The sequence below is a fragment of the Melanostigma gelatinosum genome, assembly GCF_949748355.1.
Source record: "Melanostigma gelatinosum genome assembly, chromosome: 15".
Lineage (NCBI taxonomy): Eukaryota > Metazoa > Chordata > Actinopteri > Perciformes > Zoarcidae > Melanostigma > Melanostigma gelatinosum.
In genome coordinates this window covers 25,093,403-25,116,188 of record NC_136648.1, presented here as the reverse complement: position 1 = coordinate 25,116,188, position 22,786 = coordinate 25,093,403, and the positions used below count along the sequence as shown (strand labels likewise).

General features: G+C 43.3%; 1 protein-coding gene across 1 annotated transcript; it reads right to left on the bottom strand.

Moving 5' to 3' along the window:
- Nucleotides 1-971: 971 nt before the first annotated feature.
- On the bottom strand, nucleotides 972-21,572 carry cnpy1 (canopy FGF signaling regulator 1). The gene is made up of 6 exons (XM_079284877.1): nucleotides 21,446-21,572; nucleotides 18,139-18,241; nucleotides 16,163-16,278; nucleotides 3,619-3,831; nucleotides 1,630-1,726; nucleotides 972-1,138 (listed from the first exon to the last, which is right to left on the bottom strand). Exons 2-6 carry the CDS (start codon nucleotides 18,230-18,232, stop codon nucleotides 1,098-1,100), a joined length of 561 nt encoding a protein of 186 aa, XP_079141003.1. The 5' UTR covers nucleotides 18,233-18,241; nucleotides 21,446-21,572; the 3' UTR covers nucleotides 972-1,097.
- Nucleotides 21,573-22,786: the final 1,214 nt, after the last annotated feature.

Genomic DNA, 22,786 nt, shown 5'->3' with positions numbered 1-22,786 from the left:
GTGACTCGTGAAGAAGCAGCAGCTTCATCAGCGTGAGGCTCGTAGCTGTGACTAGTGAAGCAGCAGCTTCATCAGCGTGAGGCTCGTAGCTGTGACTCGTGAAGAAGCAGCAGCTTCATCAGCGTGAGGCTCGTAGCTGTGCCTCGTGAAGCAGCAGCAGCTTCATCAGCTTGAGGCTCGTAGCTGTGACTCGTGAAGAAGCAGCAGCTTCATCAGCATGAGGCTCGTAGCTGTGACTCGTGACGCAGCAGCAGCTTCATCAGCGTGAGGCTCGTAGCTGTGACTAGTGAAGCAGCAGCAGCTTCATCAGCGTGAGGCTCGTAGCTGTGACTCGTGAAGCAGCAGCAGCTTCATCAGTGTGAGGCTCGTAGTTGTGACGAGTGAAGCAGCAGCAGCTTCATCAGCGTGAGGCTCGTAGCTGTGACTCGTGAAGCAGCAGCAGCTTCATCAGCGTGAGGCTCGTAGCTGTGACTAGTGAAGCAGCAGCAGCTTCATCAGCGTGAGGCTCGTAGCTGTGACTCGTGAAGCAGCAGCAGCTTCATCAGCGTGAGGCTCGTAGCTGTGACTCGTGAAGAAGCAGCAGCTTCATCAGCGTGAGGCTCGTAGCTGTGACTAGTGAAGCAGCAGCTTCATCAGCGTGAGGCTCGTAGCTGTGACTCGTGAAGCAGCAGCAGCTTCATCAGCGTGAGGCTCGTAGCTGTGACTTGTGAAGCAGCAGCTTCATCAGCGTGAGGCTCGTAGCTGTGACTCGTGAAGCAGCAGCAGCTTCATCAGCGTGAGGCTCGTAGCTGTGACTCCTGAAGCAGCAGCAGCTTTATCAGCATGAGGCTCGTAGCTGTGACTCGTGAAGAAGCAGCAGCTTCATCAGCGTGAGGCTCGTAGCTGTGACTCGTGAAGCAGCAGCAGCTGACTCCAGTGAGCAGCGACTTCAAGCCGCAGACAAAGAACAACGGGAACAAAATGCTTTCTCAAGATTTCATCCTTTCATTTATTTAAAAAGATTGACAATTATTTGTGAAAAACAGATTTTGCTAAAGCCTCTTTTTTATGATCTCTATTACAAAAGTGGTCCCGCCTTCACCGCTGAGGCTGGTGAGCTACAGCTCCTGGTTCGTGTGACGGCTGTCTTTACAGTAGTCTGAAATCAAAGACAAGAGACAAGAATATGAGCAGTGGTGTTGAGGTGGTGACGTTCATAAACATTTCATTAAAGGTTGCATTGTGTCGCATTGTAAAACCACCATGATGTATTGTGCTCCGTTTGTGTGAAATGGTATAATTCTGTCTTGTGTCTTCCAGCTGAGTCACATCCTAACAACATGGCATCTCCCTCACTGTTACATAAGACTGTGGATCCAACACCCAGCAGGGGAATACTCAATACAACCAGACCAGTACATTCTACACTCATCTTCATCTTTCCAAGCAAAGAGAAATACATTCAGCTGTGAAAATGCAGAAACAAAAGCATGTGAGCTGTTCTATCAATGTTATGAATATTACCACATCCGTGTATTGAGATAAATTGCCATGAATTTCCCGGCTTTATTGTAATGAAAGCGATTGCAGCTGATGTGAGGAGTGCTGTAGACGTGCTGTAGACGTGCTGTGTGCACTAGGGCTCGGTACCTGAGGCAGTGTTGCATAACTCCTGGTGCACATGCTCCGTGTCCTGGCTGAACAGAGAGATGATCTCATCCTCCAGCTCCTCCACGACGCTTTCACACTGAGAGAAAAACAAGCACAGAAGACAGACTTGGCCTGAGGAAGCAGAGCGGAGGCTGGGCCATGCACGCACAGCGCACAGTGCTGCTCACACTGTCTGCAGCGCGGACGCCATGTTTCCTCTCCGCTTGCCAAACTCTTCAGCCATTTTGACCACACCGCTGAGACACAACTCCTCAGATTCACTTATATTCACAAGCTGATACCAGTTCACTCCATTTTGATTTCAGCAGCTAGTCCTGGCAATATGTAGATGTGACGTGAACGTCAGGTTCAGGGTAATAAATGAGGCGAGCAGCAAGATCAGGTTGGAGCTTAATACATCTTGAATCCTGAACAAAGCTTCCAAGCTTCAGGTCTGTCTACGATAACCAGATCATACCGATGTGTAGTACAGCAAACACCATGTGGACATGCACCTCGAGTCAGTCAGACTAAAGCACATGATAAAAGGAGTGAGTTTAAAGCAGGGGTGTCAAACTCATCTTCTCTCCGGGCCACATCAGTATCACGGTCGCCTCAAAGGGCCGGTTGTAAATGTAACTACTCACAACATATTGGTAAATAACTCTCTGCATTTGATTATTGTTTATTCAAGTGTTAAAATATTGTACATGCAGTTATATAAATGTAAAAATATATTTAAGCACATTTCTGTTATAACTTAAATCCTTTTAATTTAGGGTTAAGAAACCCACATTACTCTATCAAAGATCAAACTATTAAAGAAAATATCAAAGACAAAATATCAAACAGAAGTTATTACAATAACTTTGTTGAATGCTTAAAATCCTTTCAAGGGTGCGTTTGCACAATCCCAGATGAAGTATTTCATGTGTTCTTCAGTAGTCTTCAATGTACTCACAATACATTTCCATGTTACATGTACAGTAACCAGCCAAAGAGCTGCTTCTATGTTTAAGTATCTCATCATTATGACTTTCTATCTCATAACTTAGACTTTCTATCTCATAATTTCGACTATGGGGATATTTTTATTATCAAGTCTAACTTTAAAAAAATTTAAAAAAAAGTTTTCTTTTAACTTTTTTTGTTTTTTTTCGCTGGCGGATTCACGGGCCACATAAAATGATGTGGCGGGCCGGATTCGGCCCGCGGGCCGGGAGTTTGAGACCCCTGGTTTAAACACTGACTAAAGCCTTTGAGGTGCTTCTGTTCTTGCATGGGGAACCTTTATCGGATCCACTGCCCTGTCCTGATCAAACCTCCGTTGGGTTTACGACATGTTGAATTTAAAGAGGGATGTTTTTCAAGAGAGACCTCGCCGTGTGACCGTACTACACTAGAACATTACATCGAGCATCTCACATGCAAGACAGATACAGCTGCTCTCTGGTTGACTTCATCCGATCATAAATGTCTGAACCAGCACAAAGCTCACGATGTGTGCAGGTCACTCTGAATGTGAGAGTAGTTATTGTATCACGTCAACACGGCAGGAATCATCTGTTCTATTGCACCTGGAAACATGATCCACATTTAAGTCCCATTCATAACAAAACTCTACCGATGCGGCACATGGCGTAATGTTGCAAAGCCAGCAGCTGTTCATATAAAGCCGAGGGCCAACCCGCTACAGTCGTCACACACATCAGTATATCTCTTCATTTTTATGAGTTCTAACTTCTTTGATACGTGTCGTTCCAATATTTCTTTCTCTTTTGATTTTAAGTTTAAATTATTATTGCATATATGCAATAATTCCTGTTTACAAAAACAGATATGCATCCAATTCACTGGTGGAAGTAGCCAGTTGTTACTCAGACTTTAGGAAGGACACAGACCGTGAAGGGTTAAGCTGGTGAAACCCTAAACCAGTCCACGTTATAGCTCCATCACAAATACACTTTCATTCTGCACTTTTGCACTCACTGCGAATTTGAGGGCGTTGGATGCTTCAGGTCCGTCGAACTGGAAGTTTTTAAAGTCGGGGAAGTCCCCGGTGGCCCCGCTGCTCCTGGGAGCAAACCTCATGTACCCTCTGTGCTGGCTGTGGGGGTCCACATGGAGAGCGTAGTCACTCATGCTGCTGCACACCCCATCAAGGAGCTCGCTGAGGTGAGTCTCTGAGCGAGCCAGAGGTACCTGGCCCAGAGAGAGAGGAGAGAGGAGGGGAGAGCGAGAGCGAGAGCGAGCAGACGTTGAGATGTTTGGTGCTCTGACGTCCTGGTCCGGTCTGGATCTTTTGTCCGATGACATTCCTCTCATTTCCCAATGTTTCCCATACTAACTCAAATGAATTTTGGGTAAACACAAGTACCAAGCTGAAGATATGGTAAAACAAATTAAACAACGAACCTAAAATATTAAAAGTACTTCTAGATCTACGATGGCACATGTGATGCCATGACAACCAAAGAACACAAATGGTCTTTCTGAAGCACTGTGCCGCTGACAGTCCTCAGAGGTCAGCTGTGCTACACCACAGGGCTCTGTGCGGGTCAGCAGGGTGACCTCTTGTTTCCGCCGTCCTCACTAACAAACCTCACCCTCCAACTCTGACTTTTAACCTGAGCGCACACCCTCCCCACCTCTCCGTCCAAACTCCACCATCCTCTTCCTCTCCCCCCTTTTGAGGACAAAACAGCGAGGCGGTGGTGTCTAGACGGGTCAAGACAGGTGCAGCACCCTGCTCCACCATCCCACCAAGGAGATTGGGTGACAGAAGCCAAGTGCAGGGTAAACAGCTCCTTTTCTCAGCCTCTGCTCTGCTGCTTCTTTTGGCCTATTCATCCCCCTCCATCCTCCAATGATCAAAGGAGGAAATCTTCCTTGTCTTCTTTGGTCAAAAGGTGTCAGGGTGGGTGTGGGGGAGGGTTGTGGGGGTGAGGAACAGAGAGGAAGAGGGAAGGGTTGGAGGGCATCTTACCGATGAACTGGATTTTGTAACGGTGCAGATTTATTATTCCCTGAACCCTTTGTCTCTTTTCAGAATGGACTGTGTTCCTTTCCGGGCCAAGCCTACTGATTACATCTCTCACTCACACACACACTCTCTCACACACACACACACACACACACACACACACACACACACACACACACACACACACACACACACACACACACACACACACACACACACACACACACACACACACACACACACACACACACACACACACACACACACACACACACACACACACACACACACACACACACACACACACACACACACACACACACACACACACACACACACACACACACTTCGAGATGTCACAAAGTGACAAAGGGCCTCTCCGCCATCTGTTTTCCTGCCTCTTCCTCCGCTCAACAGAGAGCTCCTTCCTAGTGAAAACGAGTCTCATCCCTCCATCTTCCAGGTCCCCCACCTCTCTAACTGTTGCATTCATTCACAGGAGATCCCTTGAGCTTGACAACACTGTTGTGCTGAGGAGGAAGGAAGTTGGCCGGTCAACAGAATGTGTTCCAGCGCAGGGCCAAAGGTTGGAGGGCGAGCACCGAGGGATGTAGGTCAGGCAGGCCAATGACGATGAGGTTCACCTATCAATCAAAATCTGCTTGTGATGACTTTGACACCAGTGGTGACATGTCATCCACTGCGTAGGTGAAATGAGTGATTATGTCTCGTCCAGCATATCTGAGGGACAGATTTAAGTGGGCTGATGTTTTTATTATCTACGTTCTCGATCAATAAACCATATTTTGGTCTAAGAATGTACAGAATGTTTTCTATATTCCAGATATTTTCTTTCCCATCAATAAAAACTAAGAGAAGCAGTGAGTCGCCGCTGTTGAGGGGCTGGAACCAGAAGTTACTCGTGCCATTAAGCCCAAATGACAGTTGTTGGTGATTCATGTGCTGGTGCTGGACCAACACAGGACACAAGAAGCTCTGCTTACAGGCTGCTGTTGATCTTAGGGTGGCATGATGATGGCTTCGTGGACATTATTCATTTCTTACTTTTTTAATTTCTATTTGTTCAGTTTATATTGTCAAAATGAATACAGTTATCAAACTACATGGACAACTCGAGGACATCATGACACCTCAAAGGTGCATTTTCTCATCAAATATATGAACGTGATACAACCGGGTTTGGAAAGTAAACTCACACTGAATCCTCAATCTCATCCAAACCCCATTAAAAAAAGAAGAAAAAAAGAAGACAACTCCCCCGGCCCGACAATAAGACCAAGTCGGTCCATCTCAGCCCGAGTCTTTATCATGCCATGCTACAAAATGGTTTGGAATTAAAGCCCTTCCTTGCCAGTCGGAGTCGTGTGAAAGGGAGCTGTCAGTCACAGTGTTGTTTGAAGAATGGGGCTGGGGGGCGGTGGTGGGCCGGGGGGCGGAGAGACCGGTTGGGCCAGAGAATAGGCTTCTCAGGGATGCTATCCTCCATTCAATTCCCATTGGACAGGGAGCCGCTGTGGACAGGGGCCTTTCAATTGCATTGTCCTGGTGTTATGGACCAATGAAGACCCATAAATTAATAATAATAACGATAGTCATTAAAGCGGTGAGTAGAAAGAGAAGCTGAAATGTCATTTTGACCAATATGCCATTTAAAGCATGGATTAGTGAATAAGAAAGTTCAGCATAATGGTTCTGATGATCATAATAATATCACTTCATTGTGGCAAGAGAGAAATGGTGAAGCCATTTGTAATTAGCTGGCAATTGGGACTGTAAATTACATCATCCTTAGCATAGCATTAATTCATAGCCTAGAGCTGCTTAACTGCTGAATGTGGAGGATGGAGAGCAGCTGGTGCCAGGCACAGTGCTTAGAAGTGATGGGGCAGATCTTTGAGAAAGAGGCTGTTCTGTTTTCCAGTCATTGTCAATGACAAGATCAACATCCATCCAGAGTCAGGAAGTGCTTAGCTTAGCTTAGCATGAGGCACTAAAGAAGGGCTAAATTGTGAGCCTGGCTCTGTCAAAAAGAAAATAATAATAATTGTAGCTTTAGGAGGAGATAAGTGCTGGAACTATCTCTCAGTGGCAAACATTTCTGCTTATCGATTTAACAAACAAGGAATATGGCATGTTGGTAGCGGGATGTCAGCCCACTCAGTCACATGATATGTGTCACTGTGTCAGGTGGACATTGTGCATCCTCTCATTCTCAATGCATGGCTTCACACCGGACACCATGAGATCAGATCACCGCTCCAACTAAGTTCAATGTCTTTGGAGGCCTTAAATTTGTCATTGTTGCAGCAGGCAGGTTTACCTTTTGTGCCACAGAGCAGCCCCATGCCCCCAGGAAGTCCTACTGTGAGGAGGCCAAAGAGCAGAGACTTAAAACCTGCAAATCCTCCTCACTGATGGCATCTAAGCTGTGACATCCCTCCCTCTCCGATTCACACCAGGTCAAAAGCTTCTGAAAAGGAGGGAGCCGGGAGGGCACGGGATCAAGGTTTGGCTCCTTCTGTGGCTCAGTAACATTTCATTGACCAAACAATGCAACAGGTGGAGGTTAGTGTCAGCCAAGGACAGAGGAGGAGCTCCTCTCTGGTGGAACCACACGATCCTAGCCTGGTGACTCCAGCATGACAGCAGTAAAGCTGAGCACAGTTACACTAACCTATCCAAAGGAAAGAAAAACCGCTCTCCACCGTGAGACTAATGAACCACTGATGCTATAATGTTCACTGTATCTGTTCTTTATTCAATACATTACAATCTGCATGTTAGCACACGCACACACACACAGTAATTAGCATTCATATCTAAATGAATTCACCTGAAGACAACTGCTTCATGAGAAGCCAGGAATGACAGGCAGCAGCATCAGGAGCACCATGAAGGACACTTGGATGACAGGAATGCAGACTCCATTATTGAGAAGAACATAGTTCCATCAGGGCTGCTGTTCATGGTGTCAGACTTTTGCCAGAGAGTCAAAACATTTTTGTCAAAAAATGGAGTCCTGGCTTTTTGTTGGTGCCATTTACGCAACCCAAGTAAGACATGGTGTTTGCTACCACATGAACTTTTCCCTCTGCAAGTTATAGTGAGGGGGAGCCAACTCATTGATCTATGACGTCTCTTAGTGTCACACAAACGCTACATCACCAGTGTTTCCACAGCTCCACACTAGTCTGGGTTAAACTAACTCTGTGTTCTAACACTAGTCTTTTCTCAACAATTTGCAGTGGGATTTGAACACCATATCCACTCATTCAATATTCAACACTAATAATGTCATGGTACAGCGCACATTGTTTCTTGAAGGTGTCCTATTCTCTACAGATTGTTCATCCCCTTGAGACAAATCTGTGATATTGGAGTATAAATAAAACTGGCTTTTCTTTTTATACACGAGATGGACAGGTGTGTAGCACTACAAGGGTCAACTCCACATTTCCCCTTTACACCCGTTGTAAACATGTACTCAGTATGTTCCCCTCAGCACCATTACAGAGTTTAATTACAGTCTAAACATCACTTCCTGAAAATCTGTTGAAGCTGTCTGTAATAAATCACATTTTATCAGAATAACTTTATTGTTGTAAGAACTATAAATGGTCAATTTGTTAAGTCTTACACAAATTGATAACATTATCTCTACTACTATCAATCCTATCACTCCTAGAGTTATAATGAGCCCTGGGCATATTTACATATTTAACAAAATCAAAATGAGCAATGCAAACACAGGTGAGAACGAAGGCAAAAGGTTGAAGCAATTATATGAACCGTATGTACAAGGTCAGTAAATCTGCTTTGATAACATCTTCTCTTCTTCGTCTAATATTTGACTTTGTAGCAGTGGCGGCTGGTGGAACATGTTCTAGGTAGGGCCATCCTATCAATTTCAGCAAACATCCCAGTATGATTTAATGCAAACAAATTAAAGTATCAAACACGCATTATTACTTTGCAGTTAAATATTTAACATTTATAACACGAAAAAAGCAGTAAATAACACTTATATAATATAACATGTGTATTTATTGAGATGTCCTATGGACCTTGTTATAGGAGGTAAAGATCAGGAGAAGTAAACATGAAGTGTAATTATGAATACTGATGTTAAATTAAGCTATGATGAGTTTTCACTGTTAATTTAACATCTCTATTACATGTTGATGCCTCCATGACCAAGTTAAGCAGATGAGACTGAGGACAACTATGTAGAAGAAAAGATGTTATACAAATTATATATATTGGGCAATAATATTTATTCATGTTGTATACAGTACAATGCTACACACCAATTTTCTTGTGCAATAATTTCGTGCAATAAGTGATAAGTGAGAGCTGTGTATATGTACTTTGCTGTGCTATTTTATTTGTAGTTGTTTTTTATCCAACCTCATTTTTATTAATCACTCAATCATTTTTCTTCTTAAGACTACTGAGCTGCTAGAACAATTGAATTTCCCTGATGTGGGATCAACAAAATTCGTATCTATTGTATTGTATCTTAAAATGTGCTCAAACTGCTTTTTTAGTTACAGCAACAAAACAGTAGAATGTTTACTACCACGCCCTAATTTCTCTATATAAAGAATTATATTTGCTGAAAGGTTTATCATGAAGAAAGCGGTGAAGTTCTTGTAAAAGAGAGAAGCACAGTCCTCAAACTGAAAAACAACTACTGAAGAAAGTCAGACAATAGTGTCCGAGATGGAAGACAAAAAAGGCACATTTTTCCAAAATGTTTCCAAGGGAGTGATGAAGCTAAAGAAAAAGGAAGCTTGGGCTGCGAGGTGGTGAATGTTGTGTCCCCTGAGATACGGACTGTGGCTCAGGTGAAAAATAAATGGTTTGATATAAGGTCATGTGACAAAAAGAACTATGGAAGCCCGTTTCCGCCACTGTGAGGAAAAAATAAAAGGTTCTGTTATCTCGAAATTTCGACTTAGTAAGTCGAAAGTTCGAGATCGTATCTCGAAATTTCGACTTTTGATGAAGTTAGGGTGCTTTTATTCTGAAATTGTATTTGACGTTGCGAACTGTTTCCGCTTCCGGTTGCGGTCGAATCAGATCGTCATTGACGATGTAAGTCATAGAACTGTAACTCTGAACCTATGTGGCGTAACTGTTCCGTTTGTAGTTGTAGTTAATGTTCTTTTACTGCATTTACTGTCAGTAAGTGTTTGTCATGTAATTAGCCGTTGAAATAATAGCCCAAAGTTGAGCTAAGTGGCTAACCTGGCGAGCGAGCCTGTATTCCTGTGAATGTATGTGTGTTTTATATAGGATGTATGGATGGTGATATCCTACAATAACCTTCCTTGTAATGCATGCCCACAGAATGGATGACCTAAGTGTCTTCCTGAGGAAACGACGGCGCGGGACGACGGCGCGCGATCACGTGATCTTGGGAGATCACGTGACCAACATGGCGACTAGTCGTTTAGCTGTAATTCTGCTCGTAATTTTCTTGAATTTTAAAACTAGTTCGCAAACGACAAGGCCCTTGTTTGATAGGGGAGGTGTGTTAGTGCCTCTAGAATCATATACGAAAGACTTTCTACTGAAATATGACCGAGAATCGATTCTATTCTGGTTGAAGCGATGGGTATTGAGCCTACTGGTGACGACCGCCGGAAGTTCTCTTGACAGACGAGATCTCGACCGCAGCGCGAGACGTAAACAAAAACAAACATGGCGGCGTCCTGTTGGTGCAGGATGGTATCCGTTTGTTTTGTTGGTGCTAGTAGCTGGTGATGTACAGCTCCATCCCGGCCCCCCAGCTGTTCAGTTTCCGTGTGCTGTGTGTGTATCGAACGTCAGAGGTAACCAAGCAGCGCTCTGCTGTGATGCGTGTGATACTTGGGTGCATCGTAAGTGCTTGGACATGCCTTTGTCAGAGTACCGGCGATTGGGTAAATCGGCGGTTGAATGGTTTTGTCCACGGTGTTCACTACCTACGTTCACGGATTCATTCTTCAACGATTCCAACGTTCCAGGTGTCCATGATGACTTCGTTGGACCACAGGACTCAACCGACGACGCAACTCAGGTAGACCCCCTGGTGTACGAGCCTTTGAAAAATAAGGCCTTGACCTTCCTTCACATAAACACCCGCAGCTGTAAATAAAATATATTCATTCACTGTTAAATAATATGCGCTATACTTGTAAAGCTTATATTGCGGAGTTGTGAGGTCACTGTAAGTAGGTCAAAAACGCCGAATGGGGCATTCCGTCACCCGTTCGTACGATAGGAACAGATACAGTGGCCCTGAAAGTAACGCTTGCTTAAACCACCAGATTAGGGCAGAAACTGCCATCTTAGAGTAGGAGAAGAGCTCTTTTTATCTATTCACACAGAGACTTCGAAATAGTTTAGAACTGCACCCTTTCCTTTTCTGCACCTTAAGTGTTAACAATATGCTGTACACTAACATCTCACACACACTGACGTTCCAGAGAAGGCAGGTTCCGGACGTGAGCCAGTGTGGGCGAAGTTGCCCAGTGCTCCATCAGGCCATTTGAATGCTAGAAACAAATCCGCCTCTGCTTTGATTTTGACCAATGGCTCCACAAGGAGAACCAGATGGACACGCCTGCTTACTCTGTATAAGCACTTTTAGGTTTCACTTTTGCACTCTTTGCCTTTGCTAGAGTCCGTGCACGTTTAACTGCTGGACATAATACTTCTGTCACAAATAAATGTTATTGCTTGAATTGAGCTAAATGCCTCGATCTCAGTCTGTTAACTCGATCTTCATTCTTAACACAGCCTTCTTCCCAAAATGGAGGAGCTCCGTATCATCGCAAACGAGACTAAAGCGGCGGTGATCGGGGTCACGGAGACGTGGCTTGACAACTCCGTCTCCAATGCCGAGGTAGATATCTCGGGCTACCATTTCGTGCGCAAGGATCGTAACCGCGAGGGAGGTGGTGTTGGTGCGTACATCAGAGATGACATCACGTTCAACGGCAGGACTGATTTAGACAAGGACACAGAGACTGTGTGGTTTGAACTCTTACTGCCTAAGACTAAGCCTATTATAGTGGGCATCTGTTACCGTGCTCCCAAACAAATGGACTTTTATGATAATCTTGAAAAATCCTGCTTGTCTTGTGATAACTTTGCTTGCAATGAGTGTGTCATACTAGGGGATTTTAATACTGACTTAAAGACGAAGAAAACCAATCATCTTCGCAAATCGTTGGACCATTTTATGTCAACATTCAATCTTACTCAAATAATAACCAGTCCAACCAGGGTTAATCCCACTACGTCCACCATTCTAGATCTTGTCCTTGTGTCTGACGCAGATAGAATTGCGTATAGTGGTGTATCAAGTATTACGGTCAGTGACCATATGTTAGTTTACTGTACCAGAAAATGTAAAAAGGTGACCACCAACCAACATACTAGTAAACAAATAAGGTGTATGAAAAACTACTCCACAGAGGTGTTTGAAACCAAACTAGGTCTAGTAAATTGGGGTGCTGTTTTATGTTGTCAAACTGTCGACGAAGCATGGGAAACCTTCAAAACTAAATTTGTGTCAGTCCTGGACCAAGTGGCCCCAAATAAAACAGTTCGTATCAAAAACAATTCTGATCCTTGGATCACTGGGGAAATTATTCATCTGGTCAACGAAAAAAATAAAGCTTCACGTAAATTTGTCAAAACAAAAGACCCTGTCTGGCATGAGAAGTTTATTTACCTTAGAAACCAAGTCCAATACAAAAAAAACAAGGCTAAATCGGACTACTATAAGGAAAAGGTGGATGAATTTAAAACTCAACCTAAAAAACTGTGGAAGCTTCTAGGTAGTATGGGGCCCTCTGACTCAACTAAACCTAAACCCCAGAATATAGGTCTAGATAAAAATGGTAGTATCTTGTTCGACACACTGGAAGTGGCAAACACTTTTAATGATTATTTTTCTACAATTGCCTCCAATCTAGTCAAAGTGTTGCCTTCCAGTCTGGGTAAATATGGTCCAGAACATGTAAAAAAGTTCTATACAGAAAAGGGTGTTCAGCCAAATGGTTTTAGCTTACGTGTGGTGACGGAGGATGAAGTGCTGGGCCACTTAACTTCTCTAAATTCGAACAAGGCTACCGGTCTCGACAACCTACCCTCTAGATTTCTTAAAGATGGTGCCAAGTTCATTACTAGTCCGTTAACGTATATTGCAAATTTATCCATTTCTAGCGGCAAAATTCCTGCGGAATTAAAAGCTGCTAGAATAACTCCCATCCACAAAAAGCGCTCTAAGACAGAAGTGGGCAACTATCGACCTGTCTCGGTTTTGAGCATTGTATCAAAGATTATAGAGAAAATAGTATACGAACAAGTCAATCACTATTTAAGTGATAGTAAACTCTTATATGAGTTCCAATCTGGATTTAGATCACAATACTCCACAGATACTTGCTTGATCCACTTATTGGACTATGTCAAACATGAGCAAGACAAAGGCAACTACACAGGTATGACTCTTCTAGATCTACAAAAAGCCTTTGATACTGTGGATCACAAAATTCTCCTACTCAAATTAGAAGCCTTAGCATTTAATGAACCAACCATAGCCTGGTTCAAATCCTACCTTGATGGAAGGCTGCAGGTAGTAGATGTAGGGGGCACCCTGTCTACTCCAGCTATAGTTACATGCGGGGTTCCCCAGGGTCAATCCTGGGTCCCCTTCTATTTCTCATATATGTCAATGATATGCCCTCAGCAGTTAACTGCAAGCTGCTGTTGTATGCTGATGATTCTGCTTTGTTGGTTGCTGGCAAAAATGTAGCAGAAATCCAGCAAACCCTGTCCTCTCAACTTGAGTCGGTGAGAGAATGGTTGATAGACAACAAACTGTCTCTCCACTTAGGAAAGACTGAATCGATCTTGTTCGGATCCAAAAGACGACTCCTGGTTAATGACACTATCGATGTAGCCTGTGCTGGTACTGTTATCAGCAGTAAATCCTGTGTTAAATACATTGGTCTGGAGCTAGATCAGACCTTATCGGGTGATCACATAGCTGATAAAGTTATCAGCAAATCTAGTGCAAAATTGAAATTCCTATATAGGCAGGCCAAACATTTAGATCTTCAAACAAAACGGCTACTCACATCAGCTCTAATCCAGTGTCATATGGACTATGCCAGCTCTTCTTGGTACTCTGGCCTGACCAAGGTTACAGATTATGCAGAACAAAATCATACGTTTCCTCCTTAATGCTCATAGGTCCTACTCAATTCAGACAGGTCAATATGCTGCCCATGAATCTTAGAGTTCAACAACTCAAACTCAACCATATGTTCAATATTGTCAATAACCAGGCCCCTGAATATTTATCAGGTTCATTTAAACTAAATTCTTCCAACCACAATACTAGCACCGTGTCCTTCGTCATTCCACATGTAAAGTCCTTCGGATCTACTTCTTTTGAGTTCACGGGTGCAAAGCTGTGGAACAGCCTCCCTAGTCACATCAAGGCCAGCGATTCTAAACCGGTTTTTAAAATCAGGGTTAAGCAATTTTTTTACCATGAAATGGCCCTTCAAGATAACAACCAATTTATTTATTATTAGTATCATTTTTTATTAAGTCGTCATGTTTGTCTGTGATTTTTCCCTTCTGTGGGCCACAATGGAAACAAGTGTTTTTCGCTTTTTTGTGTCACCCTGTATTCTTTAATGTATTTATTTGTATTATTTGTATTTTTATATTTATACATGTATTTACATTGTTTTATACAAATAAATCAAATCAAATCAAACAATAGAGACCCTGGAGCATGAGAAGAAGTATAAATGAAACAGCGTGCATGTCCGTATGCCCTGCACTGTCCATAGTGCTGATAGACCCCTAACTATGAGATAATACGCATAAAACGCAAATTATTGTCTCACAAACAGTTTCACTCTTTTTCTGTCCATTATAAAGGTGGAGCTTGATGAAGTTGTAACTGCCTGGAATGACCATCGCATAAGAAAAACAAACAATGGTAAGACAGGTCAAGGTACAGGATTTATGAACACGGTTCTCATACCAGAAGGGTGGCTAATAGTCAGCCAAGTGGAACCTCATCCAGCCCTGTTGTATTTCTTGCACACACCATTCATGGCAGCTATCAGTGATTAAAGGCCAGGAAATCAATGGCAGAGCTGTGCCCCTCATGATAGCCTGGTCCCTGGGCAATAGAGGATGTGCAGGTTCCAGTGGGATGTGACCTCATTAGACCAAGAACAACAACCTGGATGCATCGTCTGAAGGATTATAAAAAACTAACTAATTGCAATTATTTGGACTGATATTGCAATTGCTACATGATTTGCGATATTAGAATGATATATTTAAATGTTTGCCGAGTATGTAGAATATGATGTGCAGGCCGAGACATCACTGCAGACTACAATATATAATATGAAATGGTATTTTCAAACATTTCGCAATATTGTGCGTGCTGTCTGTGAAACTGCAGTAGTAGTATTGCTGCTATATTTTGTGACTGTGTATAGTCAGAGATGTCTTCTTGTCAGGAATCCTTTAATACTGCTTGTGAATATAATCTATTTGATCTTATTTCCATATATGTATTTTGTATGTAGCGTGTATCCTTCAGTTAACTTCACTAAGTTCGTCATTGTCAGCTCTATCTGGGCCGTCAGAAGGCATTCACTGTCAGCTGATTGGATGCAAACATTTTAAGTCATAAGAGGAAGCGACACTTTGCTTCCTGAGACAACTGCATTAAAAATGTTTGAATCATGTCCGCTTAGGCCTTCCGTAGAGTAGAGTAGGCCATACTGCCATTCATTGTGCATCCCTAATGCATATAAGCTTAAAAAAGAGGGAGCATTATGAATTATGAGTATCCTCATTCACATTTTACTACACTAGTGATTTGTTATCGCACTTCCATAATGTCGGGGAACAAAAAGAACCTACAATGTTCAATACTGAAATAGACATTTCGCATAATTCATTAGAACTTCCCTGCATGTTAACCTCCACACCTAAAGTCTCAAACATCTTCAGCTGAGACAACCCAAACATTGCTAATGACATCATAGTTTGTCAGACTAGACAAAGACCCTCCAGAGCCACAGAAGACATCACACTTCTTACAATAGTACTCTGTAAGTACATTGAAATGTGACGCTGGTGTAGTGCCCCGTTAAACAATGTTAGTTTATCTAATGGACAATAAACGAGCCATGTGATCATAGAATGTATTGAATAACTGATGATATATGACTACATAGATGGTGAAATACTCAACAGCTGATCTGTACACAATGATGTCACTCTCTTTCTGCAAGTTTTTATAGTTGTGCATTTTCAGTCTGTCAGTATCTCCACTCTGTCTCCAGGGATCCTCTATCAGCGCCTGTTGACATGCCACTGACCTGCTGTGAACAAAAGCTAGCTAAGTGTGAAGCAGCATTCACTTCAATCACTACATGTAACCAAGAGCTGGAGGAGACAGAGTGGTGTGTTCACATCAGTGTGCTGTACCTTTTTGTCTTTCATGGTTCCATCAGGGTTGAGTCTAAAGCCGCCGACGTTGACAGTTTTCTTTGGGTCCACCTGACTGATTGAGTAGTTCAGTTCATCCACAATTGCTTTGCATGCTGGGAAACACAGGTAAACCTCAGTGATGGCAACAAGACAAGCTGTAGCTCATAGGGAACATCAGTTGAGACAGTACACGTACAAGTCATTTAGAAGGTCACTCCTGGTAACTAAAGAGTGCTACGTGTCACTATCACACTGAACTGACTAACTCGTCTGATGAGCTGCAACAGGCGTCTGTCCAACACACTCATACTTAAGGTGACACTGAGTGTCTGATCATATTTTATACAACATAATATACAAAATACCAGCTGAAAGTAATGAAAGCACGATTAGTATTGAATACAAACATCTGTCTTTTTATCGTCTGGATTTTATTGTTGGATTTTGATTCATTATTCTTATCGGCACAGACGGTCAGACAATCGTCTGAAGCTTCATGTTCACTTGGGCTGAAAGCGATCGCTGAACCAAACTGATTTTGGGATATTTAAGGCCAAGACCAAAATCAATATTTGAGTGAAATACATGACCCAACAAGAATATAATATACAGGCCAAAATGCATCATATAAGATAAATACATATCATAAGCATTTTTGAAGAGTATTTCTCAGATATGGTGACTGTGACCACGACATAGAGCAGTGTTATCGGTGCTCTCTGGAGGACGGACTGCTGAATGGAGACATAGAGCAGTGTTATCGGTGCTCTCTGGAGGACGGACTGCTGAATGGAGACATAGAGCAGTGTTATCGGTGCTCTCTGGAGGACAGACTGCTGAATGGAGACAGAGCAGTGTTATCGGTGCTCTCTTGAGGACAGACTGCTAAACGGAGACATAGAGCAGTGTTATCGGTGCTCTCTGGAGGACGGACTGCTGAATGGAGACATAGAGCAGTGTTATCGGTGCTCTCTGGAGGACAGACTGCTAAACGGAGACATAGAGCAGTGTTATCGGTGCTCTCTGGAGGACGGACTGCTGAATGGAGACATAGAGCAGTGTTATCGGTGCTCTCTGGAGGACGGACTGCTGAATGGAGACATAGAGCAGTGTTATCGGTGCTCTCTGGAGGACAGACTGCTAAACGGAGACATAGAGCAGTGTTATCGGTGCTCTCTGGAGGACAGACTGCTAAACGGAGACATAGAGCAGTGTTATCGGTGCTCTCTGGAGGACGGACTGCTGAATGGAGACATAGAGCAGTGTTATCGGTGCTCTCTGGAGGACGGACTGCTGAATGGAGACATAGAGCAGTGTTATCGGTGCTCTCTGGAGGACAGACTGCTGAACGGAGACATAGAGCAGTGTTATCGGTGCTCTCTGGAGGACGGACTGCTGAACGGAGACATAGAGCAGTGTTATCGGTGCTCTCTGGAGGACGGACTGCTGAACGGAGACATTGTTTTTGGGCATGTTGCACCACTAACTGCTGTTCTTTGTTGACCAGCGTATACACTGATACAACAGAACTGTGGCGTGCAAACATTGGCTGATGTTACACAGCAAGTGTAGATCTTCCACAGCTCCTTCCTGGTGTAATGTTGTGCGAGTGCGTATACTGAGCAGATTACAGACATTAAGGTACAGCTGCTGACAGTCTGACCTTCAGATAGAATATAAAGAAAGATCACAGCAACTCATTTATTCTTTTTAAATGATGCTGAACATGAGCAGGCACAACAGTGGTTGCAGGTAATGTTTTTGTTCAGCCCAGATAATATTCATATGTATCAACAAACTCAAAACCAACACCTTCAATGGTGTTAATCGAGAGGGAGTGGACCTTAGTGTCACTGGGTCAAATAGCAGAGCAGCTTCAAACCTGACAGATTGAATGTCTGTTAAATAACTCTGGAACAGACTGGTCATATCACGACCAGTGTCCTCGTACAGTTAGAGCACCGGGGTCTTACCAGAGCAGTAGATCTCTTTGTCCCTCTTCCCCTGGCTGCTGCTGGTGAAGACAGACAGCACCATCACAGTCATCTGAATAATCCATGAGGCCATGTTGGTGACCTAACAGGACAGGCAGACCGTTATAGTGAGTCTAATTAGACCGTAGCACATTACATCCCATCATCATCATGTCTTTAATAAAGGACTTCAATGAGCAAAACTGCCCTTTTCCATTCAACTGAATTATTCACCAGCACATGAAGTGAGTCAGAACATCTCTCAACTACAACCTTTTACTAACAAACAGCTGGAAATGCTTACGGTTCTGAGAAAATGGATTTTACAATTTGCAGCTGAAATCAATTCACTTTTGGACTCTGGGTCAATTTTGGATGAATTCAAGAATTATAACAATGTCAACAAAGAAGCGTTTGGAAGAGCAACAGGGGCAGAGGCTCATGGGTATTGTAGTATTTAGAGCCATTCGCCAAAATGACAAAGCGCAAACCTGTTTTGTCAGAAAGAAAGTGCACATAATTCAAACTGCTATGAGCGTTACATTATCCCGCAGAGCACTGACTGTGCTCATTTAAAGAAACAGAATGTAACGGGAACACAGAACAGGGAAACCAGGGGCTCTTTCTCTCTACTTCTATTAACTGTCCACATACTGGCATTTTGATTTTTTGACAAGCTCTCTGACTTATAAGAGAACAGACAGTTACACTTTAAATTAATTTGGAATCATTTGTAATTTGTAGTCACCAAAACCCAGTAAAGGTGGAAGTTGACGCAACCTAACAGGTGGAGTGAAAGCAGATGTGGGGGATATGTCAAACTCAGTGTCTGTGTGTCCACATAGTCCTGAGAGGTTCAAACAGGCCAAAGAAGAGAGACGGCCTGTTGGGTGGATGCTCATTGTTCAGGGGCTTTAAAGATGTGGGACCTGGCTATGCTGCAAACAAATGGGTGCAGCATTACACCTCTAATACTGGGCCCATACAGTCTAAATGATTGTGCCATCAGGTATCACACACTCAAATATTCAGGCATGCATCGGGAGTGACAGATTGAAACCCCCTCACTCTCATGAATCACGCTGGTGTCCTATTTCACATTCAAAGCGGACAATTCTGCTTAAAAGGTGACAAGTTTGCGTGTTTGAGATTTAAAGGTATTCCAGCTTCTAAAGTTCAGTTTCAAAGCATACAATGAATGTGAGTAACTGTGCAGCGTTCCCATTACATGTGTGATGGGTGTGTCTTCTTTAGGAACCAATGATTGGCTCAGGATCAGCTGCAGCATGCTGCTGTTGTGTTTATCATTAAGCCTTTTTACCTTTGGTGCCAGTCTGGATTGAAACAACCACCTCGCTCTGACGTGTAAGCAGTGGTTGGCTGGAGTGAAGGTGGGACACGATCACCAAGGTATAATTTAGGATTTAAGCAGAACGCAAAGTCCACAGTTCAGTATTTAGCTACCGGAGCTCTGGGGTCACAGCTCGATGTGTTTTTGAGGTTTAAAGAGCACTTTGGACAAATAAATGTATTCTAAAACATCTCTGACATTTAATTTACATCTAAATGTCTATTTTGACTGATGTTGCATTTGTGATATTCGAGAAAATTATAATTTATTATTATTGTCATTAATAAACATTGTTTTTTGTTTTGCTGTGATCTGAACCAAACAAAGATCTTTAGTTCAGTAGAACATGACGTGCAGACCAGGACAACACTTCATTTAGAATGCTGTTTTCAAACACAGATAACATGAAGCTGCAGCAGGCCATATTGATAGTTTCATACAGTTTAGATTCATTGTTCAGCCATATTTGGAAGGTGACTAATAGACGCAGCAGTGCCTCTGGTAAAGTAAGGGGCAGCATGCGACCTCAATAGCAACGGTTGCAATCTGTCAACTACAATGGAATGTTTGGCCCACTGTTCCATTTCAAGGATAACGGTACATAGAACAGGTTGCTCTGCAGTGGTTTCCTCTGACCGGTAGCTCAGGGTCACTGTCTCTGCGTCCCCTTCGCTTAGAGACATCTGTGCTTTGTTTGGGACGGTCTCCAGACTCCAGGAACATTTGTGTGGACAATATGCCACACAACGGTGAGATTTAACCCTGACCAGAACTGTTTCTTTACACTTTGTTTCATTCAGAGTCCAGAGTCCCAAGCCGTGTTCTGAGTCTCTTACACAGAAATATGACTTTATTCTAACACTGCACAACAGACTAGCAAATGAAAAGACATTCTCACCATGAATTGGTACGCAACAATTCACCAGGACGCAGGACATATGTTTGCTTGAGTGTACAGTAGGTGTGTATGGGCTTTCACATGCTCTCCTGTATCTAATCATTTAAGTTGACAGCATCATCAGTTGGCCTTAGATGGGACACATGTTTTTAATTACACCTAAATAGCTCAAAATTTTAAATAACTAATATTACATGTGGCAAAATGCATATAAACAATTAAGGCCGAGGTTACATTACAATAAAGAAGATCATCCTGGACTTTGCTTGGGTCCAGACCTTTCAATGCGCTCGTGGACTGCGTGTGAAGAGTTGTCAACTCCGTATGATGTCGGGCAACCCTAAAGTGGCCTGCATCGCCACGTGACACGCATTTTTTCAGCCTCTCCTACCTTCCTTGTTAGCTCAGGTTAGGTTACTTTAGCCATTGCAAAGACAACTCTTGGCAGCGTGTGCTGCACACAAACGCCTCTCAGTGATAACGCTAGAGGTGTGTAGTCGGTCGTGTGATGGTTAGCAGATGGCGACTGCACCCGAAACCTCTGGCAGTGTTGGACCGCTGAGCCTGCGGGCAGACGTGCATCGTGTGTTCTGTTGAATAAATCTTGGGACACATGTGGGAAGTAAAGCAAACAAGTGTACACGGTGACAACGAAGTGCAGTTGGGTACTTCGGTCAAATGAGAAGAACAGGAGAACCAACATGACGTCGACCTAGGATCCTAACCTGTGGTGCTGCCGCAATGCATGCCGCAATGTGGGCTGACTCGAGACAACATGTAAAACCTATTTTAGTACGTGTTTACCGCGACCGGTGACGTTGGCCATTACGCGAGACCAAATGACGTTCCTATATCTGTCAGTAGTGCCCGCGGTACATATGGAGGCTGCGGGGTAGCTGGTCGGCTAGCAGGTAGCTGGTCGGCTAGCAGGTAGCTGGTCGGCTAGCAGGTAGCTGGTCGGCTAGCAGGTAGCTGGTCGGCTAGCAGGTAGCTGGTCGGCTAGCAGGTAGCTGGTCGTCTAGCAGGTAGCTGGTCGGCTAGCAGGTAGCGTGTCTTACCTGTCGATGAGAGCGCTACAGTCAGCTGGCAGCGGACGCGGAGTTGTGACTGACGATACAATGACGAGCTGTCATGAACCACTTTTCATGTACATGCTTATCTCACCACAACTCACTGACAGTTTCATTCACACTACTAGTGTTTACTTTCCGGTCGGGACTTTCAAAGTAAAACACATTTTTAACAACATTTTGCAATACTTGAGTACACGACTATACTGACTATGGTAATAGATTGAGGGCACACTTAACATGAAGACGGTAAGTCCCAGTAAGTACACATTGATTATTGGCCTACTCAATACGAGACGAGTTCTGCTTTAATCTTGAAGGCACAGCGACGTCTCGTGTCCCTCCGCCTAGTTCCTTCTAACTTGGCGCGGTTGTCATTTCAGCGTGTGTCTTTACGTGCCCGGCTGTTGTGCAGCCACGTTGGGTCAGGCAGCGGTCTGCTCAACCAATCATGTTCCCAGCTCACAGAGCACCGACCAATCACACAGCTACGTGTCTCAGGCGGTGCGCTCCAGAACGCTTTCGTTGAATAAGGAAATAAGACTTCAATTTCTGCTAACAAATACCAGAATATAGATAATTAATATGGGTGCATAATATACAATGTAATAAATACAACGCAATCGAATTACCATTTCCCCAAAAACCCTCTCCCTGTTATGGTTAGGTAAATGCATACACAGATGTAAGCTTTAATAAAAAAACAGATTTTATTTAAGTATAAAAAGTTCCATGCAAATTAAATGTATGCTAAAATTAAAAAAAAGATCACATTAAAACACTACCTAAAAACATAAAATCTGTCCTCTATAGCGTTAATCAACCAATACACTGTAAATCGTTCTCACTTGTGTGCATGTGTGTCAGTGAGTGTTAGACGGGGAGCCAGGTGGTGTCTTCACGGGGGGATCTGACCTGGTTTCCCTCCTACTAATTGAATGTCGTCTATAACATCAAGGTGGAGATAAATGTCCTCAGTACATCATGACGTGCAGCACTGCATGTGAAAGGTAGAGTCAGACTAATCCGAGCTGGGTAAAAGCTGTTAGACAACATTTAACAAAAGTGTGCTTTTGAGTTGTAGGTAGTGGACTGTAAATAGTTCACTTGTAATGTTGTTTTAGAATCTCTATTTGAGAACAAATACGAAGGATTTGTGCTCAGAGCTGCAGTCTTTTAGATACATGTACATTAGAGACATTTAAATTAATTTTGCAAAGTAATCAACATTTTTTTTAAAGAACAGAATGCATTCAACACATTTGTTAGGCCTCAGGGAATCACACAATTCTTCTTGGTGAGTTACAATGAATAACTCACAACATAACA

What these genes read in the sequence shown, in the direction of transcription:
- cnpy1 (XM_079284877.1), bottom strand. Translation starts at nt 18,232, where the DNA reads ATGGCCTCATGGATTATTCAGATGACTGTGATGGTGCTGTCTGTCTTC. An exon ending in CCAACGCCCTCAAATTCGCA is followed by an intron (nt 1,727 to 3,618) that starts GTGAGTGCAAAA and finishes TTTTTCTCTCAG; the next exon opens with TGTGAAAGCGTCGTGGAGGA. An exon ending in GTTATGCAACACTGCCTCAG is followed by an intron (nt 1,139 to 1,629) that starts GTACCGAGCCCT and finishes CTTTGATTTCAG; the next exon opens with ACTACTGTAAAGACAGCCGT.